Here is a 27,396-nt window from a genome sequence, read left to right as displayed (position 1 = left end):
AAAACAAATCCAATTTTGATAAACTCCCACAAATCCACAGTGTGTTATCACAGCAGCAAGATTTGTGACCTGTTGCCACAAGAAAAGGGCAACCAGTGAAGAACAAACACCATTGTAAATACAACCCATATTTATGCTTATTTATTTTCCCTTGTGTTCTTTAACCATTTGTACATTGTTACAACACTGTATATATATATATATATATATATATATATATATGTATAATATGACATTTGTAATATCTTTCTTGTTTTGACATTTCTGTGTGTAATGTTTACTGTTAATTTGTATGGTTTATTTCACTTTTGTATATTATCTACCTCACTTGCTTTAGCAATGTTAACACGTTTCCCATGCCAATAAAGCCCTTGAATTGAATTGAATTGAGAGAGAGAGAGAGAGAGAGAGAGAGGTGAATATTGAAATATGTTTGTGCATTTTTTCATAATTAACAATTCATGAAAACAGTCTGTGGACATCTTTATCAAATTATATCAGAAGAACATTCCACTGATATAATTTGTGACAATGTATTGCGCAATCATTTCATTGGCGCCCACTAGCGTCCGTGGGAAACAGTGGTATTAAATTTGTCATCTCTCGCCATCCGTATTTCTCCGACGACATATTGTTTGTGAGGAGCAAATTCTAAAAAGCAAACTGGGAAAGAGGATTACAATTTATTTCTCTCTAAACACAAGAAGTATCTGTCATTTAAGATAAAAAAAAATGGGTGAGTTATGATGTGTTTCTAGACCGTATGGTTCATACACGGGACTAGAGAATACTGCGTGTTGGAATAACTTACATGATTGTCAAATCCCCCACTAGCTAGCAAGCTATTGTTATTGTTTTCACCTACAGATTGCAACCTTTTATTGGTACCGTATTATCTAGGTTGTCAGGACGACGTGTCCTTCAAGAAAGTCTACAAATGACATAAGGTGGCAATTTCAGAATCAAACGCCAACTAACTTTAACCTTACATGCATCGCCTGCTAACGTTAGGTAGTTAGCTTTTTTTTGCCTGTCTTACCAGGTTAATATGGAAGCCAGTAGTACGCAGGTTGTTAGATAACTAGCAAAACATGTTAACGCCCGTCAATGTATTAACTCGTTGGCGAGTTACTTACTGAAATGAGCAACCAGTCATATCCCTGTTACTTGCATGTTGACACCTACTGAGAGTTAACTAGGGCGGGTCACACAAACATTGTTTTGTTGACAAGTTAACTTAGCTAGTGTAACGCTAACCAGTTAGCTATCTAAGGCTTGTCGTTGCTACAACTTGAGGTTCATAACTGAACTAACTTATCGTTAGCAAAAGCTATCGTACTCTGTTGAATTTCCGACTGTATTACCGCCTACTGGGAATGCACATTAGTCAGGGGAGGACCATACTCCTCTGTGAATTTCATAAAAATAGTGAACCATTAAAGTTACACTTTTTTAAATATATATATATTTTTATATTAAACTATAGTAAATATATTTACGTCACCAAATCATTAATTAACACACACTGTTTTGCAATGAAAGGCTACAGTAGCTTCAAAAGCACTCTTTAGGGTAGCACCCGGGTGTAGCTGGAGGACAGCTAGTGTCCGTCCGTCCTCTGGGGTAGGCTGGGCACATGACATTTAACAATGCTTTTTTCCCTTTTCTCATAAACACTAGTTCATTGAATCTGCTGTGGAGCCCAGTTTCATAATATTACCATATGTTCCCAGCTGATAGTTTTGAAGTAATCACGGAAAACATCTTGCTCAATTATATTGTACTTCCGGCGCCGACAGAGATGGCCGCATCCGCTTCGCGTTCAATTTACATTACTCATCTCATATGTATATACTGTCCTCTATACCATCGACTGCATCTTGCCATCTTTATGTAATACATCACTAGTTACTTTAAACAATGCCACTTTTATATGTTTACAAACCCTAAATTACTCATCTCATATGTATATACTGTACTCTATACCATCTACTGCATCTTGCCTATGCCGTTCTGTACCATCACTCATTCATATATCTTTATGTACATATTCTTTATCCCTTTACACTTGTGTGTATAAGGTAGTTGTTGTGAAATTGTTAGGTTAGATTACTCGTTGGTTACTACTGCATTGTCGGAACTAGAAGCACAAGCATTTCGCTACACTCGCATTAACATCTGCTAACCATGTGTATGTGACAAATACAATTTGATTTGATTTGAAAACCTGGCCTTATTTAAGGGTATTTTTCACCCTGCCAGCTCCTCTTCGTTCTATAGTGTTCCGAACATTCTATTGTCATTTTATTGATCTGCGTCACAATGCCTGCGTTGCTATTGATGGCAATGAGACCTGCCCACGTTGCTGGTAGTTAACATGTAAACAACAACATAAAGTCGCTAATGGAACTCTGAGGTCGTCCAGGCCAAGGTGGCGAGACACAGTAGTGATGACACCATAGGCCTTGTTGATCTCTGCACCAGACAGGATGCTCTTGCCAGCGTACTTGGGGTTCAACATGTGCGCTGCGGTGTGTATGGGCTTCAGGCAGAAGTCTTCACGCCTTGTGATGTATTTCATAACTATAGTTTCCTCTGCTTGGCGCAACAGTGAAGTGGGCAGGGCAGTACGGATTTCTTCTCTTACATCTGCAAGCAGCATACATGAGTCTACATGAGTCTGAACATCAGACAGGATGGCATTGTCTCCCTCAATCCGTGCGATGGATACTGCTATAGGTTTCAGGAGTTTCAGGCTGCTTACCACTCTCTCCCAACATACATCATCCAGGAGGATCCTCTTGATGGGGCTGTACATATCGGCAGACTGGGATATGGTAATTTCATGGAGAGACTCCTTCCCCTCCTGGAGACTGTCAAACATGATGACAACACCACCCCAACGGGTGTTGCTGGGCAGCTTCAATGTGGTGCTCTTATTCTTCTCACTTTGCTTGGTGAGGTAGATTGCTGTCACCAGTGCAAATACCTTCTGTTGTCCAAGGTCATGGATGACTGCCTTCAGTTCATCTGCAATGTAGAGACCGGTGTGTCTGTTGTCCCTTGTGTCTGTGCTCTTGTAGAATACTGGTTGAGGGGTGGAGATGATGTAGTTAATTATTCCTTGCCCACGAACATTCGACCTCCCATCAGAGATGATTGCAATACAGTCTGCTTTCTCTATGATTTGCTTGAACTTCACTTGAACTCTGCATCCAGTAAATGAGTAGATAAAGCATGTCTGCTTGAAAGGGTGTATGCTGGGCGAGGAACATTCAGAAATCTCTTCCAATACACATTGCCTATGAGCATCAGAGGTGAACCAGTTGCATACACAGCTCGAGCAAGGCATTCATCAGCATTTCTCTGACTACGTTCGTTCCTCCATTGAGTAAAAAAAAACTTCTGATTCCAGGAGGACCATGAGCTGTTGCTATCGATAAGGTGTCTGATTCATAATTTTCACCTCCAATAGAAGTAGAGGGACTTTTGTCCGAGGTTGCTTGTTGTGAGCGCTGAGGGAACTTTATGCACTTGGCCAGATGATTCTGCATCTTTGTTGCATTCACACATGTGATTTGGTACAGTATTTGCAAATGTACACAGCTTTTCCTTCTACATAAGGTGCTGTGAAATGTCTCCACACATCAGATAGTGCCCGTGGCATTTTCCTGTAAAGACGAGAAAGAAAATGAGGAAAAAACACCAAATACAATTCCATGTACAGATAAATAGTTAAGCAGTTAGATTAAACAACTCCTTTGTAAGATAAATGTTTTAAAATGAAACGTGTATGGAAACAGGTGAATTAACACTACTCGGTTAGCAGACTCAAGCAAGCTAAACCCCACATGGTAGCAAAAACTAACTTAGCAGAAATTAACTAGTTTGAAATTATTTAAACACACTTTGCTGTAGGCTACTACTGAAGTTTACATACGCCAAGTTAACTGTGCCTTTTTAAACGGCTTGGAAAATTCCAGAAAATGATGTCATTGATTTAGACGCTTCTGATAGGCTAATTGACATCATTTGAGTCAATTGGACCTGTGGATGTATTTCAAGGCCTACCTCCAAACTCAGTGCCTCTTTGCTTGACATCATGGGAAAATAAAAATATATCAGCCAAGACCTCAGAAAAACAATTGTAGACCTCCACAAGTCTGGTGGAGGTCCTTGGGAGCAATTTCCAAATGCCTGACGTTCATCTGCGCCACGTTCATCTGTACAAACAGTAGTATGAAAGTATTAGCACCATGGGACCACTCAGCTGTCATACCGCTCAGGAAGGAGACGCGTTCTGTCTCCTAGAGATGGAACGTACTTTGGTGTTGAAAAGTGCATATCAATCCCAGAACAATAGCAAAAGGACCTTGTGAAGACATGACCTGAAAGGCCACTCAGCAAGGAAGAAGCCACTGCTCTAAAACCGCCATAAAAAAAGCCAGACTATGGTTTTTCAACTGCACATGGGGACACAGATTGTACTTTTTGGACAAATATCCTCTGGTCTGATGAAACAAAAATAGAACCGTTTGGCCATAATGACCATTGTTATGTTTGGAGGAAAAAGGGAGAGGCTTGCATGCTGAAAACACCATCCCAACCTTGAAGCATGGGGGTGGCAGCATCATGTTGTGGGGGTGCTTTGCTGCAGGAGGGACTGGTGCACTTCACAAATTAGATGGCATCATGAGGGAGGAAAATTATGTGGTTATATTGAAGCAATATCTCAAGACATCAGTTGAAGCTTGGTCGCAAATGGGTCTTCCAAATGGACATTGACCCCAAGCATACTTCTAAAGTTGTGGCAAAATGGCTTAAGGACAACAAAGTCAAGGTATTGGAGTGGCCATCACCAAACCCTGACCTCAATCCTATAGAAAATGTGTGGGCAGAACTGAAAAGGTGTGTGCGAGCAAGGATGCCTACAAACCTGACTCAGTTACACCAGCTCTGTCAGGAGGAATGGGCCAAAAATTCACCAACTTATTGTGGGAAGCTTGTGGAAGGCCACCCGAAACATTTGACCCAAGTTAAACAATTTTAAGGCAATGTTACAAAATACTAATTGAGTGTATGTAAACTTCTGACCCCTTTGGAATGTGATGAAGAAATAAAAGCTGAAATAAATAATTTTCTCCTATTATTCTGACATTTCACATTCTTAAAATAAAGTGGTGATCCTAACTGACCTTAGACAGGGAATTTTTACTAGGATTAAATGTCAGGGATTGTGAAACTGAGTTAAAATGTTTTGGCTAAGGTGTACGTAAACTTCCAACGTCAACTGTATATGCAGGCAAGAGTGTGCAAGGTGTTATTGGACGTGGCAGTCTGTCCACTTGATTACTCACATTTTTCTCTCAACCTGTGTGCACTTAAGTTGTTAACTTTAATTTTATAGGCTGCGTTGTAGGAACCTCACGATGGCTATAGGGAAAATTATAGTATCATGTAGAGCGTTGGACTAGTAACCGGAAGGTTGCAAGTTCAAACCCCCCGAGCTGACAAGGTACAAATCTGTCGTTCTGCCCCTGAACAGGCAGTTAACCCACTGTTCCTAGGCCGTCATTGAAAATAAGAATTTGTTCTTAACTGACTTGCCTGGTTAAATAAAGGTAAAATAAAATAAGAAATATTGAACTGGGTGAATGGAATATGAATCTATCATCCAATATGCTGTAATATAAATAAGGCCATCACTTCGCCTATAATGTTACCATCACACTCCATGGTGCCCAGTCTGGCTGGCTCTGTTGACGCGGGTCAGCCTGGCTGGGTCTGGTGCCCAGTCTGGCTGGCTCTGGTGACGTGGGTCAGCCTGGCTGGTTCTGTTGATGCGGGTCAGCCTGGCTGGGTCTGGTGCCCAGTCTGGCTGGCTCTGGTGACTCGGGTCAGCCTGGCTGGTTCTGTTGACTCTGGTCTGGTGCCCAGTCTGGCTGGTTCTGTTGATTCTGGTCTGGTGCCCAGTCTGGCTGGTTCTGGTGACTCGGGTCAGCCTGGCTGGTTCTGTTGACTCTGGTCTGGTGCCCAGACTGGCTGGTACTGGTGACGCGGGTCTGGTGCCCAGTCTGGCTGCTTCGCGTGCCATGATTGCACAAATGCTGAGTCGGGGAAGTTTGGCCGGCAGTCAGGCGGCTGGTTCGCAGTTCAGGCGCTTCCTGCTAACTCTGCAATTAAATCACCTGAATAAATATGTTTGTTCTGTCTGACAGCTCACTGCTGGAGAGAAGAGCTCTGTCTGTGATAAGCGTGTGTGTGTGTGTGTGTACTGCGCAGCATATGCTCCAGTGTATTTTTAACCATGTGTCCGGGAGCTTGTTATACTGGGGCTCATGTACCCCTGTGTCATCACCAAGCGGTATTTCTCCCTGGGATCTGACACACACATCACACACAGTTATGCAACTCAGTCTTACATGCATCCTAAGTTACTGTCTCTGACTATCCACTCACAAACCTAATAAACACACAGCAAAAACACAGACACAAATGCACACACACACGCGCGCGCGCATTGACATCCCTGGAAGAGTCTGGTTCCTTGGAATGTGTTCCTTCTCTTGGCAGTGATTTTCCCGGCCGACTGTTGCTAAACTTCATTTTGTTAAATGCCTAACCGTTCCATGACAAACTTTGTGAAAAATAAAAAATAAAGTACTGTTAAAAGATATTGATTAGTAGAGAAGATTTGTAATGAAGATGATTGTTTGTGTTTCAGAGCCGTCAGCCAGTCCAGCGAAGGATAACCACAGGATGAACAGCTACAAGAACAAAGCCCTGAATGTGGAGGAGATGAGACGCAGGAGAGAGGAGGAGGGTGTCCAGCTGAGGAAGCAGAAACGAGAACAACAGGTACACAGCCTAGAGCACCTAGCCTAGAGCACCTAGCCTAGAGCACCTAGCCTAGAGCACCTAGCCCACTGCTAGTGTCTAAACAGGAGACAGGTACACAACATAACCCCCCTGTATAGGACCTAGCCTATAACACCTAGCCTATAACACCTAGCCTATAACACCTAGCCTATAACACCTAGCCTAGAGCACCTAGCCTAGAGCACCTAGCCTAGAGCACCTAGCCTAGAGCACCTAGCCCACTGCTAGTGTCTAAACAGGTACACAACATAACCCCCCTGTATAACACCTAGCCTATAACACCTAGCCTATAACACCTAGCCTATAACACCTAGCCAATAACACCTAGCCAATAACATCTAGCCCACTGCTAGTGTCGAGACAGGAGACAGGTACACAACATTACCCCCCTGTATAGGACCTAGCCTATAACACCTAGCCTAGAGCACCTAGCCCACTGCTAGTGTCTAAACAGGTACACAACATAACCCCCCTGTATAGGACCTAGCCTATAACACCTAGCCTAGAGCACCTAGCCCACTGCTAGTGTCTAAACAGGTACACAACATAACCCCCCTGTATAGGACCTAGCCTATAACACCTAGCCTATAACACCTTGCCCACTGCTAGTGTCTAGACAGGCGAGAGGAGGTCAAAGGGCCACAGCGCACACACTGCTGTGTTGTTTCTCTCCTGTATTTGGCAGCTGTTCAAGAGGAGAAACGTTGACATGTTGAACGAGGAAGGAGTCATGTTTGAGAGTCCACTGGTCGACTCGTATGTCACCTCCACAGCCACAGAGGAAGGAGTCCTAACTAAAGACCTGGTAGAGATGCTCTTCTCAGAGGACCCAGAGCTCCAACTCGCGACAACACAGTCATTCAGGAAACTACTGTCCAAAGGTACCAGGCTGTTCAGTGAATATTACCTGCGTATGGCCGTGCACACTTAGTCCTGCTGGCCCTCCTGGGGGACCCTCAGGCTGCTGGCCCTCCTGGGGGACCCTCAGGCTGCTGGCCCTCCTGGGGGACCCTCAGGCTGCTGTCCCTCCTGGGGGACCCTCAGGCTGCTGTCCCTCCTGGGGGACCCTCAGGCTGCTGTCCCTCCTGGGGGACCCTCAGGCTGCTGTCCCTCCTGGGGGACCCTCAGGCTGCTGGCCCTCCTGGGGGACCCTCAGGCTGCTGGCCCTCCTGGGGGACCCTCAGGCTGCTGGCCCTCCTGGGGGACCCTCAGGCTGCTGGCCCTCCTGGGGGACCCTCAGGCTGCTGGCCCTCCTGGGGACCCCCCCTGGCCCTCGGTCTGCAGGCTTTTGCTCCAAGCCCAGCACTAACTCAGATGATTCAGCTACCTCCCTCTAGGGTGTTAAAGGTTGAGTCTATGGTGCTAATTGTTACACTATTACTCATATAGTCTGTCTGATGTGTTCCAGAACCCAATCCACCTATTGACGAGGTCATCAACACCCCAGGCATTGTAGAGAGGTTTGTAGAGTTCCTGAAGAGGAGCGTCAACTGCACATTACAGGTGAGACCTTTTGAAATATTAGGAACCACTTTTTATTGGTAAAATATAAAAAGTTAACCTAAAATGGAGAATGGCCAGACTTAAATAGCTAGTATATCATTGTGGATATATTGTCAATTATTGCAATCTACAATAACATTTCTGTCATTGAATGTTTATATTTTTTTTTGTATTAAGTTTCATTATCAATAACAATGTGTCGTTTTAATAAAGTGTCTGTCTGTGTGTAGTTTGAGGCAGCCTGGGCCCTGACCAACATAGCATCGGGTACATCCATGCAGACTAACATAGTAATCGAGGCAGGAGCAGTACCCATCTTTATAGAACTACTCAACTCGGACTTTGAAGATGTTCAGGAACAGGTAAAGCCCGAAACCCTGTACACATAAACAGTCAATGGAACAAAAATGTATTACAAGACCGTCTATAATTTATACCTACTTTCTCTCTCTCTCTCTTCGTTCTCCTCTCTGCCAGGCGGTGTGGGCGTTGGGTAACATAGCAGGGGACAGTCCAGTGTGCAGAGACTATGTACTCAACTGTAATATCCTGCCACCACTGTTAATGTGAGCGCACACAATCACACACTACTGTTTATGTCTTGTTTATGTCACACTACTGTTTATGTCTTGTTTATGTCACACTACTGTTTATGTCTTGTTTATGTCACACTACTGTTTATGTCTTGTTTATGTCACACTACTGTTTATGTCTTGTTTATGTCACACTACTGTTTATGTCTTGTTTATGTCACACTACTGTTTATGTCTTGTTTATGTCACACTACTGTTTATGTCTTGTTTATGTCACACTACTGTTTATGTCTTGTTTATGTCACACTACTGTTTATCTACTACTCCACATATAAAGATAGCTCATGGTTCCTCTTCCCCGGTTCCTCTCCAGGCTTCTGACTAAATCCACCAGACTGACAATGACCAGGAATGCAGTGTGGGCTCTGTCTAACCTGTGCAGGGGGAAGAGCCCCCCACCTGTATTTGAGAAGGTAACATCCAACCCTATATTCATTTAACATCTCACGGTAGTAGTGCTGCTCTAAGATCAGTGTTGCCGTTGATATCGTAATTAATAAGATTACATGGACAGGGGGGGACCTGATCCTAGATCAGCATTCCTACTGTGACACACTGTATGAATAAGGCCCCAGGTATCTGAGACGCTGTATGAATAAGGCCAAACGGTGTTTGAGACTCTGTATGAATAAGGCCCCAGGTATCTGAGACGCTGTATGAATAAGGCCCCAGGTATCTGAGAGGCTGTCTGAATAAGACCCCAGGTATCTGAGAGGCTGTCTGAATAAGGCCCCAGGTATCTGAGACGCTGTATGAATAAGGCCCCAGGTATCTGAGACGCTGTATGAATAAGGCCCCAGGTATCTGAGACGCTGTATGAATAAGGCCCCAGGTATCTGAGACGCTGTATGAATAAGGCCCCAGGTATCTGAGACGCTGTATGAATAAGGCCCCAGGTATCTGAGAGGCTGTATGAATAAGGCCAAACGGTGTTTGAGACTCTGTATGAATAAGGCCCCAGGTATCGGAGACGCTGTATGAATAAGGCCCCAGGTATCTGAGAGGCTGTATGAATAAGGCCCCAGGTATCTGAGAGGCTGTATGAATAAGGCCCCAGGTATCTGAGAGGCTGTATGAATAAGGCCCCGGGTATCTGAGACGATGTATGAATAAGGCCAAACGGTGTCTGAGACGCTGTATGAATAAGGCCCCGGGTATCTGAGACGCTGTATGAATAAGGCCCCGGGTATCTGAGAGGCTGTATGAATAAGGCCCCGGGTATCTGAGAGGCTGTCTGAATAAGGCCCCGGGTATGTGAGACGCTGTATGAATAAGGCCCCAGGTATCTGAGACGCTGTCTGAATAAGGCCCCAGGTATCTGAGACGCTGTCTGAATAAGGCCCCAGGTATCTGAGACGCTGTATGAATAAGGCCCCAGGTATCTGAGACGCTGTATGAATAAGGCCCCAGGTATCTGAGACGCTGTCTGAATAAGGCCCCAGGTATCTGAGAGGCTGTATGAATAAGGCCCCAGGTATCTGAGAGGCTGTATGAATAAGGCCCCAGGTATCTGAGAGGCTGTATGAATAAGGCCCCGGGTATCTGAGACGATGTATGAATAAGGCCCCAGGTATCTGAGACGCTGTATGAATACAGCCCCGGGTGTCTGAGACGCTGTACGCTGTATGAATAAGGCCAAACGGTATCTGAGACGCTGTCCGAACCGCTACAAACTTATGTGGAAAGGGCAGATTGTCACGAACATGATGGTGTTTTGCACTGCGACCCCCCCCCCCCCCCCCCCCCCCCAACAAGTGTCATGGCAAGTGGTGCACTAATATATAGGCGATGAGGTGTCATTTGACCCTGTTTGGGTTCAATGGAGCTAATCTGTAATGCTGTGTTAGGCCCGTCTGTTAGCTAGCTAGCTAGCTGATGGGTTTTATCTGCTATTGACTCTGGCCGGCCAGAACACACAAAAGCCCCAGTGACTCAGAGACTGAGCATGTGACTAGGGGACAGTATGTGACGAGGCAGGAGTTTCTCTCACCCTGTCAATCTGTCAATCGGCTAAAGTGTTATTGTTCTCTTCAGCTCTGTTTCTCTATTGGCATTAATAGAAGAAGGACAGGAAGCCATTTTAAAACTACTTCAAATTCACTCAAGGTGAAGGGCCAGCTCTTGGTTGTGTCCCAAATAATACACTTAGATGGTTCCCTTGGCATTAATATAAGAGGGACAGGAAGCCAATTTAGAACTACTTCAAATTATCTCAAGGTGAAGGACCAGCTCTTGGCTGTGTCCCAATACACTTAAATGGTTCCTTTGCCTGTCACCTTTCCCTTACAGTACTGGGATGTTACAGGGTCAGAGAGGGCAGAGTATTCAGCCCTGTCAGTAGTGCTAAAGGAGAGAGGGCGTGTTCGAGTATCAGTTTCTCTTATCGAAATCATTGACTTAAGCACAGAATGCATCCCTACGCATTCTACAAAGAGGATATCAGAGTTCAGAGGTGTGATGTCATATCAGAATGAGAAGACCGATTTTCAGAGGTGTGATGTCATATCAGAATGAGAAGACCGATTTTCAGAGGTGTGATGTCATATCAGAATGAGAAGACCGATTTTCAGAGGTGTGATGTCATATCAGAATGAGAAGACCGATTTTCAGAGGTGTGATGTCATATCAGAATGAGAAGACCGATTTTCAGAGGTGTGATGTCTTATCAGAATGAGAAGACAGATTTCAGAGTGTGAGGGGAGGTCACAATTCTGTTTGTACCCTTGTTTACGTGGATAAGCTTTTTAATTAAACCTATTTGAAACATGCCATTAACTCTTCGTTATTATCCTGGCATTTAAATATTATTTAGGTTATTACTTATAAATATTAATCAACAAATTAAGAAATGTCACGTTGGAGAGGATCTGTCGCATTTTTGTGTTGACACAACATTAACCGACTCAGAATAAAGATATTCAGTGCATTCGGGAAGTATTCAGACCCCTTGACTTTATCCACATTTTGTTACGTTACAGCCTTATTCTGAAATGGATTCAATTGTTTATTTTCCTCATCAAATCTACACACAATACCCCATAATGACATCACAATACCCCATAATGACATCACAATACCCCATAAGGACAAAGCAAAAACAGATTTGCAAATGTATATAAAAATGTACTGATATCACATTTACATAAGTATTCAGACCCTTTACTCAGTACTTTGTTGAAGCACCTTTGGCAGCGATTACAGCCTCGAGTCTTCTTGGGTATTATGCTACAAGCATGGCACACCTGTATTTGGGGAGTTTCTCCTATTCTTCTCTGCAGATCCTCTCAAGCTCTGTCAGGTTGGATTGGAGCTTCGCTGCACAGCTATTTTCAGGTCTCTCTAGAGACGTTGGATCGGGTTCAAGTCCAGGTTCTGGCTGGGCCACTCAAAGACATTGAGACTTGTCCCGAAGCCACTCCTACGTTGTCTTGACTGTGTGCTTAGGGTCATTATCCTGTTGGAAGGTGAACCTTTGTCCCAGTCTGAGGTCCTGAGCGCTCTGGAGCCCCCCCTCCCTCCCAGTGAGCAAAACATTTAAACAGCCCCCCCTCGTGATAGTAATGTTCTGCCCATCTGCCATGGGGCGCAGAGAAAATGTTTTTGTTTTAATGCGAGTCAGCTGCAATTCTACACGTTTTGCCATGGGGTTGAGGCAAATGTTTTTAAGATAACTGGTCATCAATGGGCCCCACCACGGTTGGTAGTTTGACCATGCTTACTACAAGTTTAGATTAGCCGCTAGAGAGCATGTAGATTAATTTAGCAATCCTCCTGCCAAAAAATTGCTGCCATGGGCTAATTGAGTGACTGCACAACCATATGTAGAAATTGGGCCTTCAAAAGGGTATAGACTATCCCACTGTCTGTGCCCCTGTCCCACTGTCTGTGCCCCAGGTTGTAAGTATCTCGATCCCCCAACTGTCCCCCTGCCTGGCTGTCTCCCAGGTGTCTCCCTGTCTGTCCTCTGTCTCCCTGTCTGTCCTCTGTCTCCCAGGTGTCTCCCTGTCTGTCCTTTGTCTCCCAGGTGTCCCCTTGTCTGCAGGTCCTGTCTAGACTGTTGTTCAGCAGTGATTCAGATCTGTTAGCAGATGCCTGCTGGGCTCTGTCCTACCTCTCTGATAGAATACACTAAATGTCCCCCTGTCGGTCCTCTGTCCCCCAGGTGTCCCCTTGTCTGCAGGTCCTGTCTAGACTGTTGTTCAGCAGCGATTCAGATCTGTTAGCAGATGCCTGCTGGGCTCTGTCTTACCTCTCTGACGGACCCAACGAGAAGATCCAGGCTGTCATCGACTCCGGCGTCTGCAGGCGCCTCGTAGAGCTGCTCATGTAAGTGTGTGTGCGGGTGCCTCGTAGAGCTGCTCATGTAAGTGTGTGTGCGGGTGCCTCGTAGAGCTGCTCATGTAAGTGTGTGTGCAGGCGCCTCGTAGAGCTGCTGGTGTGCGTGCAGGGGCTTCAGGGGCCTCAGTGTAGTGACTTTTGAATGTTCCCTCTGTCAGGCACACGGACTACAAGGTGGCGTCTCCTGCTCTGAGAGCAGTGGGGAACATCGTCACGGGAGACGACATCCAGACCCAGGTGGTGTTGAACTGTTCAGCCCTGCCCTGTCTGCTCCACCTGCTGAGTAGTCCTAAAGAATCCATCCGGAAAGAAGCCTGTTGGACCGTCTCCAACATCACCGCTGGCAACAGGGCTCAGATACAGGTGAGGTCCAGACTTTATACATCACCGCTGGCAACAGGGCTCAGATACAGGTGAGGTCCAGACTTTATACACAGACAGACAAACACTACAGATTAACATCACCGCTGGCAACAGGGCTCAGATACAGGTGAGGTCCAGACTTTACACACAGACAGACAAACACTACAGATTAACATCACCGCGGGCAACAGGGCTCAGATACAGGTGAGGTCCAGACTTTATACACAGACAGACAAACACTACAGATTAACATCACCGCTGGCAACAGGGCTCAGATACAGGTGAGGTCCAGACTTTATACACAGACAGACAAACACTACAGATTAACATCACCGCTGGCAACAGGGCTCAGATACAGGTGAGGTCCAGACTTTATACACAGACAGATAAACATCACCGCTGGCAACAGGGCTCAGATACAGGTGAGGTCCAGACTTTATACATCACCGCTGGCAACAGGGCTCAGATACAGGTGAGGTCCAGACTTTATACACAGACAGATAAACATCACCGCTGGCAACAGGGCTCAGATACAGGTGAGGTCCAGACTTTATACATCACCGCTGGCAACAGGGCTCAGATACAGGTGAGGTCCAGACTTTACACACAGACAGACAAACACTACAGATTAACATCACCGCGGGCAACAGGGCTCAGATACAGGTGAGGTCCAGACTTTATACACAGACAGATAAACATCACCGCTGGCAACAGGGCTCAGATACAGGTGAGGTCCAGACTTTATACACAGACAGATAAACATCACCGCTGGCAACAGGGCTCAGATACAGGTGAGGTCCAGACTTCACACACAGACAGACAAACACTGCAGATTAACATCACCGATGGGCAACAGGGCTCAGATACAGGTGAGGTCCAGACTTTATACACAGACAGACATACGGACTTTACCGGTACCGTACGAATAAACATACATGTTCATGACATGTCCAAAAGTATGGGGACACTCCTTCGTATTAGTGGATTCGGGCTAGTTCAACTACACCCGTCGCTTACAGGTGTATAAAATAGAGCACAAAGTGACTTTTAACGTGTCGCAGTCAGCCATTTCGAAACATTTCTGCCTTGCTAGAGCTGCCCCGGTAAGTGCTGTTATTGTGAAGTGGAAACGTCTAGGAGCAACAACGGCTCAGCCGCGAAGTGGTAGGCCACACAAACTCACAGAATTGGACCGCGTAAAGGGGGAAAAAAATAGTCTGTCCTCGGGTTGCAACACCCACTACCGAGTTCCAAACTGACGCTTGAAGCAACGTCGGCACAAGAACTGTTCGTCGGGAGCTTCATGAAATGTGTTTCCATGGCAGAGCAGCCGCACACAAGCCTAAGATCACCATGCGCAATGCCAACCGTCGGCTGGAGTGGTGTAAAGCTCGCTGCCGTTGGACTCTGGAGTAGTGGAAACGTGTTCTCTGGAGGGATGAATCACGCTTCACCATCTGGGTTTGGCGGATGCCAGGAGAATGCTACCTGCCCCAATGCATAGTTCCAACTGTAACATTTGGTGGAGGAGAAATAATGGTCTGGGGCTGTTTTTCATGGTTCGGGCCCCTTAGTTCCAGTGAAGGGAAATCTTAACACTACAACATACAATGACATTCTAGATGATTCTGTGCTTCCAACTTTGGCAACGGTTTTTTGAAGGCCCTTTCCTGTTTCAGCATGACAATGCCCCCATGAACAAAGCAAGGTCCATACAGAAATGATTTGTTGTGATGGGTGTGGAAGAACTTGACTGGCCTGCACAGAGCCCTGACCTCAACCCCATTGAACACCTTTGGGATGAATTGGTAGCCGACTGCGAGCCAGGCCTAATCGCCCCAACATCAGTGCCCAACCTCACTAATGCTCTTGTGACTGAATGGAAGCAAGTTCCCCGCAGCAATGTTTCAACATCTAGTGGAAAGCCTTCCCAGAAGAGTGGAGGCTGCTATAGCAGCAAAGGGGGGAAGGGGACCAACTCCATATTAATGCCCATGAATTTGGAATGAGATGTTAGACGAGCAGGGGTCCACATTCTGTTTGTCATGAAGTGTATCTTTTTACTCAAGTATGTAATTGAGTACTTTTTCCCAACACTGCTTATAGGGATTAATAGCTCAAATGGCCCCAAAAACACACACAGGCACGACGAAACGCTATTAGACATTTGTAGCAAATGGTTGTGTACTGTCTGTATTCCTACTGAGGCAGCGGGGTGTAGAGCGTGAGACATCTCAGACACACGTTGGCTAGCTACAACATGTTGTACAGATGTCCAACGAGCAGGTGTCCACATACAGCTACAGTTCTCTACAGTTACATAACACAGACTGGTACAGTTCTCTACAGTTACATAACACAGACTGGTACAGTTCAGAGACTATACAGATCCAAAGGGATCTTCAAGAGGTACGAGGTATTTTCTTTAGTCTTTAGTTTGAATAAAGGACATGGTTTTGTGCTGCTCTCCAGTTTAGTAAGACATCTCTTATCTTTCTATCTAATACTGTTCCTCCTCTCGTGTTCCCCCTCTCCTCCACTCGTGTTCCCCCTCTCCTCCACTCGTGTTCCCCCTCTCCTCCACTCGTGTTCCCCCTCTCCTCCACTCGTGTTCCCCCTCGCCTCCTCTCGTGTTCCTCCTCTCCTCCACTCGTGTTCCTCCTCTCCTCCTCTCGTCTTCCCCCTCTCCTCCTCTCGTGTTCCTCCTCTCCTCCCCTCGTGTTCCTACTCTCGTGTTCCTCCTCTCGTGTTCCCCCTCTCCTCCTCTCGTGTTCCTCCTCTGCTCTACTAGACGGTGATTGATGCCAATATCTTCCCTGTGCTGATCGACATCCTGCAGAAGGCAGAGTTCAGAACCAGGAAGGAAGCAGCCTGGGCCATCACTAACGCCACCTCTGGAGGAATGCCTGAACAGATCAGGTATAAAGTCACACCCACATCACCAGGACAGATGAGATGACCTACACCTCTCACCTGGACAGATGAGATATGACCTACACCTCTCACCTGGACAGATGAGATATGACCTACACCTCTCACCAGGACAGATGAGATATGACCTACACCTCTCACCTGGACAGATGAGATATGACCTACACCTCTCACCTGGACAGATGAGATATGACCTACACCTCTCACCTGGACAGATGAGATATGACCTACACCTCTCACCAGGACAGATGAGATATGACCTACACCTCTCACCTGGACAGATGAGATATGACCTACACCTCTCACCTGGACAGATGAGATATGACCTACACCTCTCACCTGGACAGATGAGATATGACCTACACCTCTCACCTGGACAGATGAGATATGACCTACACCTCTCACCTGTACAGATGAGATATGACTTACACCTCTCACCTGGACAGATGAGATATGACCTACACCTCTCACCTGGACAGATGAGATATGACCTACACCTCTCACCTGGACAGATGAGATATGACCTACACCTCTCACCTGGACAGATGAGATATGACCTACACCTCTCACCTGGACAGATGAGATATGACCTACACCTCTCACCTGGACATATGAGATATGACCTACACCTCTCACCAGGACAGATGAGATATGACCTACACCTCTCACCAGGACAGATGAGATATGACCTACACCTCTCACCTGTACAGATGAGATATGACCTACACCTCTCACCTGGACAGATGAGATATGACCTACACCTCTCACCTGGACAGATGAGATATGACCTACACCTCTCACCAGGACAGATGAGATATGACCTACACCTCTCACCTGGACAGATGAGATATGACCTACACCTCTCACCTGGACAGATGAGATATGACCTACACCTCTCACCTGGACAGATGAGATATGACCTACACCTCTCACCTGTACAGATGAGATATGACCTACACCTCTCACCTGGACAGATGAGATATGACCTACACCTCTCACCTGTACAGATGAGATATGACCTACACCTCTCACCTGTACAGATGAGATATGACCTACACCTCTCACCTGGACAGATGAGATATGACCTACACCTCTCACCTGGACAGATGAGATATGACCTACACCTCTCACCTGGACAGATGAGATATGACCTACACCTCTCACCAGGACAGATGAGATATGACCTACACCTCTCACCTGGACAGATGAGATATGACCTACACCTCTCACCTGGACAGATGAGATATGACCTACACCTCTCACCTGGACAGATGAGATATGACCTACACCTCTCACCTGGACAGATGAGATATGACCTACACCTCTCACCTGGACAGATGAGATATGACCTACACCTCTCACCTGGACATATGAGATATGACCTACACCTCTCACCTGGACAGATGAGATATGACCTACACCTCTCACCAGGACAGATGAGATATGACCTACACCTCTCACCAGGACAGATGAGATATGACCTACACCTCTCACCTGGACATATGAGATATGACCTACACCTCTCACCAGGACAGATGAGATATGACCTACACCTCTCACCAGGACAGATGAGATATGACCTACACCTCTCACCTGGACATATGAGATATGACCTACACCTCTCACCTGGACAGCTGGTATAATTATAGTGTAGATAGGAGAGTTGAACCAGGAACGAGGTGGCTGGGGTTGTTGTTTTGGTATTGAACTGTTATTGCTTTCACCTATAATCCTTTCAGATCAGAGATTGACCGTGGGAGGGGTCAAAAACCCTGGTCATGTCGGAATAGGAAAGAGGGAGGGGTCAAGAACCCTGGTCATGTCGGAATAGGAAAGAGGGAGGGGTCAAGAACCCTATTCATGTCGGAATAGGAAAGAGGGAGGGGTCAAGAACCCTAGTCATGTCGGAATAGGAAAGAGGGAGGGGTCAAGAACCCAGGTCATGTCGGAATAGGAAAGAGGGAGGGGTCAAGAACCCTAGTCATGTCGGAATAGGAAAGAGGGAGGGGTCAAGAACCCTAGTCATGTCGGAATAGGAAAGAGGGAGGGGTCAAGAACCCAGGTCATGTCGGAATAGGAAAGAGGGAGGGGTCAAGAACCCAGGTCATGTCGGAATAGGAAAGAGGGAGGGGTCAAGAACCCTAGTCATGTCGGAATAGGAAAGAGGGAGGGGTCAAGAAGAGGTGGATTGGTGTTAGTTGTTCTCTCCTACTCGTGTGGTCTGAGATTCCAGGCTCAGCTGTTTTTCCACGGTGTGCATCCTTAAATTCCCTTGTTGTCCCGGCGATATCAGACAGGAGCTACATTTGGTGAACGTGCATGTGTCTGAGGCCTGGTTGGGAGCTGTTTGTTCATATTGACTTTCTTTGCAGTTATTTTTCCCCGGAATGTCACGAGACAATAACACTCCTGTCTCAAGGCCGCTGCATTTGGCAAGCGTCTGGATTGTACCAAACACATTCCAGATTTATTACATAGGTTTCTCTCTTTATCCCTGTCTTGCTTTCTCCTCTCCTTCTTCGACGACACACTTTCTCTCCTCCCTATTTTTCTTTGAGGTTCAATGCATCTTTCTCCCTCTCCTTCTCCCTCTCCCTCTCCTTCTCCCTCTCCTTCTCCCTCTCCTTCTCCCTCTCCTTCTCCCTCTCCTTCTCCCTCTCCTTCTCCCTCTCCTTCTCCCTCTCCCTCTCCTTCTCCCTCTCCCTCTCCTTCTCCCTCTCCTTCTCCCTCTCCTTCTCCCTCTCCTTCTCCTTCTCCTTCTCCTTCTCCCTCTCCTTCTCCCTCTCCTTCTCCTTCTCCTTCTCCCTCTCCTCCTTCTCCCTCTCCTTCTCCTTCTCCTTCTCCCACTCCCTCTCCTTCTCCTTCTCCCACTCCCTCTCCTTCTCCTCCCTCTCCCTCCTCTCCCTCCTCTCCCTTCTCTCCCTCTCCCTCTCCCTCTCCCTTCTCCTCCCTCTCCCTCTCCCTCTCCCTTCTCTCCCTCTCCTTCGCCCTCTCCCTCTCTCTCTCCCTTCTCCTCCCTCTCCCTCTCTCTCTCCCTTCTCCTCCCTCTCCCTCTCCCTCTCCCTCCTCTCCCTTCTCTCCCTCTCCTTCGCCCTCTCCCTTCTCCTCCCTCTCCCTCTCTCTCTCCCTTCTCCTCCCTCTCCCTCTCCCTCTCCCTCTCCCTCCTCTCCCTCCTCTCCCTTCTCTCCCTCTCCTCCTCCTCCTTCTCCTCTCCCTCTCCCTCTCCCTTCTCTCCCTCTCCTTCGCCCTCTCCCTCTCTCTCTCTGTTTTTTAAATCTGTATTTTCTTTCTACCCCCTTCTCTCTCTAGGTACCTGGTGAACCTGGGCTGTATCAAGCCTCTGTGTGACCTGTTGACCGTGATGGACAGTAAGATAGTCCAGGTGTCTCTGAACGGTCTGGAGAACATTCTGAGACTGGGAGACCAAGAGGCCAAGCAGGATGCAGGACCCAGTGGTACCGGCATCAACCCCTACTGCTCTCTCATAGAGGAGGCCTATGGTACATACACACACATCAACCCCTACTGCTCTCTCATAGAGGAGGCCTATGGTACATACACACATCAAACCCTACTGCTCTCTCATAGAAGAGGCCTATGGTACATACACACATCAACCCCTACTGCTCTCTCATAGAGGAGGCCTATGGTACATACACACATCAACCCCTACTGCTCTCTCATAGAGGAGGCCTATGGTACATACACACATCAAACCCTACTGCTCTCTCATAGAGGAGGCCTATGGTACATACACACATCAAACCCTACTGCTCTCTCATAGAAGAGGCCTATGGTACATACACACATCAACCCCTACTGCTCTCTCATAGAGGAGGCCTATGGTACATACACACATCAACCCCTACTGCTCTCTCATAGAGGAGGCCTATGGTACGTACACACATCAACCCCTACTGCTCTCTCATAGAGGAGGCCTATGGTACATACACACATCAAACCCTACTGCTCTCTCATAGAAGAGGCCTATGGTACATACACACATCAACCCCTACTGCTCTCTCATAGAGGAGGCCTATGGTACACACACACACATCAACCCCTACTGCTCTCTCATAGAGGAGGCCTATGGTACACACACACACACATCAACCCCTACTGCTCTCTCATAGAGGAGGCCTATGGTACACACACACACACATCAACCCCTACTGCTCTCTCATAGAGGAGGCCTATGGTACACACACACACACATCAACCCCTACTGCTCTCTCATAGAGGAGGCCTATGGTACACACACACACACATCAACCCCTACTGCTCTCTCATAGAGGAGGCCTATGGTATATACACACACATCAACCCCTACTGCTCTCTCATAGAGGAGGCCTATGGTACATACACACACATCAACCCCTACTGCTCTCTCATAGAGGAGGCCTGTGGTACATACACACACATCAACCCCTACTGCTCTCTCATAGAGGAGGCCTATGGTACACACACACATCAACCCCTACTGCTCTCTCATAGAGGAGGCCTATGGTACACACACACACATCAACCCCTACTGCTCTCTCATAGAGGAGGCCTATGGTACATACACACATCAACCCCTGCTGCTCTCTCATAGAGGAGGCCTATGGTACAAACACACATCAACCCCTACTGCTCTCTCATAGAGGAGGCCTGTGGTACATACACACATCAACCCCTACTGCTCTCTCATAGAGGAGGCCCATGGTACACACACACACATCAACCCCTACTGCTCTCTCATAGAGGAGGCCTATGGTACATACACACACACACATCAACCCCTACTGCTCTCTCATAGAGGAGGCCTGTGGTACATACACACATCAACCCCTACTGCTCTCTCATAGAGGAGGCCTATGGTACACACACACACATCAACCCCAACTGCTCTCTCATAGAGGAGGCCTATGGTACATACACACATCAAACCCTACTGCTCTCTCATAGAGGAGGCCTATGGTACACACACACACATCAACCCCAACTGCTCTCTCATAGAGGAGGCCTATGGTACGTACACACATCAACCCCTACTGCTCTCTCATAGAGGAGGCCTATGGTACACACACACACACATCAACCCCAACTGCTCTCTCATAGAGGAGGCCTATGGTACGTACACACATCAACCCCTACTGCTCTCTCATAGAGGAGGCCTATGGTACATACAGTGCATTTGGAAAGTATTCAGACCCCTTGACTTTTTCCACATTTTGTTACGTTAAGTTTTTTTTTACCCTTCAATCTACACACAGTACCCCATAACGACAAAGCAAAAAAAAAAAAAAGTTTTGAAATTTTAGCAAATTATATCAAACTTTTTTTTTTTTTTACTGAAATATCACATTTATGTAAGTATTCAGACCCTTCACTCAGTACTTTGTTGAAGCACCTTTGGCAGTGATTACAGCCTCAAGTCTTCTTGGGTATGACACTACAAGCTTGTATTTGGAGAGTTTCTCCCATTCTTCTCTGTAGATCCTCTCAAGCTCTGTCAGGTTGGATGGGGAGTTTCTCCCATTCTTCTCTGCAGATCCTCTCAAGCTCTGTCAGGTTGGATGGGGAGTTTCTCCCGTTCTTCTCTGCAGATCCTCTCAAGCTCTGTCAGGTTGGTTGGGGAGTTTCTCCCATTCTTCTCTGTAGATCCTCTCAAGCTCTGTCAGGTTGGATGGGGAGTTTCTCCCATTCTTCTCTGTAGATCCTCTCAAGCTCTGTCAGGTTGGATGGGGAGTTTCTCCCATTCTTCTCTGTAGATCCTCTCAAGCTCTGTCAGGTTGGATGGGGAGTTTCTCCCATTCTTCTCTGTAGATCCTCTCAAGCTCTGTCAGGTTGGATGGGGAGTTTCTCCCATTCTTCTCTGCAGATCCTCTCAAGCTCTGTCAGGTTGGATGGGGAGTTTCTCCCGTTCTTCTCTGCAGATCCTCTCAAGCTCTGTCAGGTTTGATGGGGAGTTTCTCCCATTCTTCTCTGTAGATCCTCTCAAGCTCTGTCAGGTTGGATGGGGAGCGTCGCTGCACTGCTATTTTCAGGTCTCTCTAGAGATGTTAGATCGTGTTCAAGTCCAGGCTCTGGCGGGGAAACTCAAGGACATTCAGAGACTTGTCCCGAAGCCACTCCTGCGTTATCTCGGCTGTGCTTAGGATCGTTGTCCTGTTGGAAAGTTAACCTTTGTCCCAGTCTGAGGTACTGAGCACTCTGGTGCAGGTTTTCATCAAGGTTCTCTGTTCTTTGCTCTGTTCATCTTTCCCTGGATCCTGACTAGTCTCCCAGTCCCTGCCGCTGAAAAACATCCCCACAGCATGATGCTGCCACCACCATGCTTCACCGTAGGGATGGTGCCAGGTTTCCTCCAGACGTGACGCTTGGCATTCAGGCCAGAGTTCAGTCTTGGTTTCATCAGACCAGAGAATCTGGTTTCTCGTCGTCTGAGAGTCCTTCAGATGCTTTTTGGCAAACTCCAAGCGGGCTGTCATGTGCCTTTTACTGAGGAGTGGCATCCGTCTGGCCACTCGACCATAAAGGCCTGATTGGTGGAGTGCTGCAGAGATGGTTCTCCTTCTGGAAGGTTCTCCCATCTCCATCGAAGAACTCAGGAGCTCTGTTAGAGTGACCATCAGGTTCTTGGTCACCTCCCTGACCAAGGCTCTTCTCCCCGATTTGCTCAGTTTGGCTGGGCGGCCAGCTCTAGGAAGAGTCTTGGTGGTTCCAAACTTCTTCCATTTAAGAATGATGGGAGGCCACTGTGTTCTTGGGGACCTTCAATGCTGCAGACATTTTTTTGGTACCCTTCCCCAGATCTTTACCTCAACACAATCTTGTTTTGGAGCTCTACGGACAATTCCTTTCGACCTCATGGCTTGGTTTTTGCTCTGACATGCACTGTCAACTGTAGGACATTATATAGACAGGCGTGTGCCTTTTACAAATCATGTCCAATCAATTGAATTTACCACAGGTGGACTCCAATCAAGTTTTAGAAACATCTCAAGGATGATCAATGGAAACAGGATGCACCTGAGTTCAATTCAAGAGTCTCATAGCAAAGGTTCTGAATACTTATGTAAATAAGCTCTCTTTTTAAAAATGTTTTTTTTATACATTTGCAAACATTAATATAAACCTATTTTTGCTTTGTCATTATGGGGTATTGTGTGAATTATTGTATTTAATCCATGTTAGAATAAGGCTGTAACATAACACTGTGGAAAAAGTCAAGGGGTCTGAATACTTTCTCAATGCACTGTTATATACAAACACCTTCATATAGTACATGAACACACACACATACAGGACACACACACACACATACAGGACACACACATACAGGACACACACACACACACACACACACACAGGGGAGACACATACAGGACACACACACACATACAGGACACACACACACACACAGGGGAGACACATACAGGACACACACACACATACAGGACACACACACACACACAGGGGAGACACATACAGGACACACACACACACACACACACACACAGGGGAGACACATACAGGACACACCCACACATACAGGACACACACACACACACACACACACACACACACACACACACACACACAGGGGAGACACATACAGGACACACATACACATACACACACACACACACACACACAGGGGAGACACATACAGGACACACATACACATACACACACACACACACACACACACACACACACACACACACACACACACACACACAGGGGAGACACATACAGGACACACATACACACACACACACACACACACAGGGGAGACACATACAGGACACACACACACATACAGGACACACACACACACACACACACAGGGGAGACACATACAGGACACACACACACATACAGGACACACACACACACACACACACACAGGGGAGACACATACAGGACACACACACACATACATAAACTCAGCAAAAAAAGAAACGTCCTCACTGTCAACTGCGTTTATTTTCAGCAAACTGAACATGTGTAAATATTTGTATGAACATAAGATTCAACAACTGAGACATAAACTGAACAAGTTCCACAGACATGTGACTAACAGAAATGGAGTAATGTGTCCCTGAACAAAGGGGAGGTCAAAATCAAAAGTAACAGTCAGTATCTGGTGTGGCCACCAGCTGCATTAAGTACTGCAGTGCATCTCCTCATGGACTGCACCAGATTTCCCAGTTCTTGCTGTGAGATGTTACCCCACTCTTCCACCAAAGCACCTGCAAGTTCCCGGACATTTCTGGGGGGGAATGGCCCTAGCCCTCACCCTTCGATCCAACAGGTCCCATACGTGCTCAATGGGATTGGGATCCGGGCCCTTCGTTGGCCATGGCAGAACACTGACATTCCTGGGCATCTTTCTTTTGGTGTTTTTCAGAGTTAGTAGAAAGGCCTCTTTCGTGTCCTAAGTTTTCATAACTGTGACCTTAATTGCCTACCGTCTGTAAGCTGTTAGTATCTTAACGACCGTTCCACAGGTGCATGTTCATGAATTGTTTATTTGTCATTGAACGAGCAAGGGAAACAGTGTTTAAACCCTTTACAATGAAGATCTGTGACGTTATTTGGATTTATACGAATTATCTTTGAAAGACAAGGTCCTGAAAAGGGGACGTTTCTTTTTTTTGCTGAGTTTACATACAGGACACACACACACACACACACAGGACATACATACATACAGGGCACACACTTACATAATCTTCAAATCAAATCTAATTTTATTTGTCACATACACATGGTTAGCAGATGTTAATGCGAGTGTAGCGAAATGCTTGTGCTTCTAGTTCCGACAATGCAGTAATAACCAACAAGTAATCTAACTAACAATTCCAAAACTACTACACTTACATAATCTACCATGTGAATGAATAGATCATCTCTCTCCATCTCTAGGTCTGGATAAGATCGAGTTCCTTCAGAGCCATGAGAACCAAGAGATCTACCAGAAGGCCTTTGATCTGATAGAGCACTACTTTGGAGTGGAGGAGGAGGACCAGAACCTGGCTCCTCCGGTGGACCAGGCCAATCAGCAGTTCCTCTTCCCCCAGCAGGAGGCACCCATGGAGGGCTTTCAGCTATAACGCCCTCCCTGTCCTCTGGTTCTCATCTGGTTCACCAACCATCACTCATACCCATGGAGGAGTTTCAGATGAAACATCCACCCCCTTATCCTCATACCCATGGAGGAGTTTCAGATGAAACATCCACCCCCTTATCCTCGCCCCATGGAGGAATTTGGCATATAATCAGTCCCCTCCATGTCCCCTCCACCCTCCATGTCCAACCATTGCCCCATCCTCTATACCCAGCCTGAGCCCAAGGGGCTAGTTTTAGCCCCAACAGATGAAGGGTGGAGGTGACACATCCCCCACCTGTGAAGCAATGACCTTATCCACCTTATATCCTCCACCCCCATGGAAGGTAGAGCGTTGTCCTCTCCCTCCTTTCCCATGGAAGGCTTTACAGATTTAACTATCCAACCTATATTTACAGTCTTTGAGCTGGCTTTACCTACCCTAACAGATCAGACGCTTCTAACGGAATGCCACGTCTCGGCGGTAGAGCCAATAGGAGACCTGAACTCAACCCGCTTGACCTGACGATAAAACAAAGCTCTTCCTGATCAGTGATCACACAACCAGGGCCGAGGTTTGGTCCAGTCCAGGTTTCGGCAATGCACAGATACAATAATAGATACACCGCCAGTGCTGTTGATACCCTGATTCTTCTGACCGTAACGGCGTTTTGATTTGGTTTGGTTATTAGTGCTTCCTGTCTGCCCATAGGGGATGTCCTCCTTCGGGATGTAGGGATTTGATAGGTCAAACCTGACCAGTGGGAGAGATGTGTTTTTTTTATTTAATTTTTACCCAGCTCCTTTACGACAATTATCTTCCTAGTCCTTGTCTGTTTCCCCTCGTTTTAGCTTTTATCAACCCTGTGTTTCTCTCTGTGACTTGTTCTAAAACGTACTGCATCTACATGCACCACCTGAAGACTGAAGTGTCCCAGGACAGAAGAATGGCCTCTCTCTCTACTGTTAACAATAAAACAATCCGGATGTATTCTCAACTCAGAGGCCAAACTCTCATTCGTATTGGTTTCTGTCTATATCGGACATACAGGGTTCCACTAAGCAATTCTGGGGATTCTTAGGAATTCTAGAACTATGGTTTGAAGTGTAGAGCCAAGGTTCTCCCCTTCTCGAACTAACTGTCCTTTCTCTACAATGTTTTTTTTTTTTTTGAACTTTTAGTTTTGTGCTTGTGGAGGAGGAGCATGTTGGGATCTGAATCGTAAAATCAGGAAACCGTCTGAGGCTAAGGGAGGATGTTGATTGGGGAAGGGAAGGGGGGGGGGGGGGGGGGGGGGGGCTGTGAGGGGGAAGGGAGTATAGGTGTGTGGGGATATTGAAAGATATATAAAGTGACCTAGGTTACTAGCTTGATCCGAGCTTGATTATAACTAGCAATATAATGTTTGTTGTGTTGCCGTGTTCTTAGGTTTGAATTATGAAGTGATTGTAAATGTTTAAACAGCACACCGCTAAGGGAGGGGGGGGCGCTAGCCATAGCTCGAGAATATGTGATTGTCCAAACCAAACGTATTTTTACATATAAATACAGACACTGTCAGATCTCCATTTGGCTTTCGAGGGATCGTTGCTCTTTTATATAGGGATTAGGGATGATTCCTTACTGGGAAAAACACGTGTGCCTCAGTCAAACCTTAGTCAGATGGTAACATCAGATTTATGTAAAAAAAA

General features: G+C 46.5%; 1 protein-coding gene across 2 annotated transcripts; it reads left to right on the top strand.

Moving 5' to 3' along the window:
- Nucleotides 1-583: 583 nt before the first annotated feature.
- On the top strand, nt 584-27,396 carry kpna6 (karyopherin alpha 6 (importin alpha 7)). 2 transcript variants are annotated; one of them, XM_036953592.1, is made up of 12 exons: nt 584-736; nt 6,725-6,858; nt 7,565-7,760; nt 8,288-8,382; nt 8,613-8,744; nt 8,860-8,948; nt 9,289-9,388; nt 13,138-13,301; nt 13,472-13,676; nt 16,468-16,595; nt 19,917-20,107; nt 25,524-27,396. In XM_036953592.1, exons 1-12 carry the CDS (start codon nt 733-735, stop codon nt 25,709-25,711), a joined length of 1,626 nt encoding a protein of 541 aa, XP_036809487.1. In that variant the 5' UTR covers nt 584-732; the 3' UTR covers nt 25,712-27,396. The 2 variants fall into 2 exon arrangements, with proteins under 2 accessions (XP_036809487.1, XP_036809486.1); XM_036953591.1 differs by lacking the exon at nt 584-736 and having other exon boundaries at nt 6,706-6,858.

The sequence above is a fragment of the Oncorhynchus mykiss genome, chromosome 18, assembly GCF_013265735.2.
Source record: "Oncorhynchus mykiss isolate Arlee chromosome 18, USDA_OmykA_1.1, whole genome shotgun sequence".
NCBI lineage: Eukaryota > Metazoa > Chordata > Actinopteri > Salmoniformes > Salmonidae > Oncorhynchus > Oncorhynchus mykiss.
Note: the sequence above shows the minus strand (reverse complement) of the source record. Positions and strands in the feature narration are given on the sequence as shown.

What these genes read in the sequence shown, in the direction of transcription:
- kpna6 (XM_036953591.1), top strand. Translation starts at nt 6,706, where the DNA reads ATGATTGTTTGTGTTTCAGAGCCGTCAGCCAGTCCAGCGAAGGATAAC. An exon ending in GCAACAGGGCTCAGATACAG is followed by an intron (nt 13,677 to 16,467) that starts GTGAGGTCCAGA and finishes CTGCTCTACTAG; the next exon opens with ACGGTGATTGATGCCAATAT. An exon ending in TCTCATAGAGGAGGCCTATG is followed by an intron (nt 20,108 to 25,523) that starts GTACATACACAC and finishes CTCCATCTCTAG; the next exon opens with GTCTGGATAAGATCGAGTTC.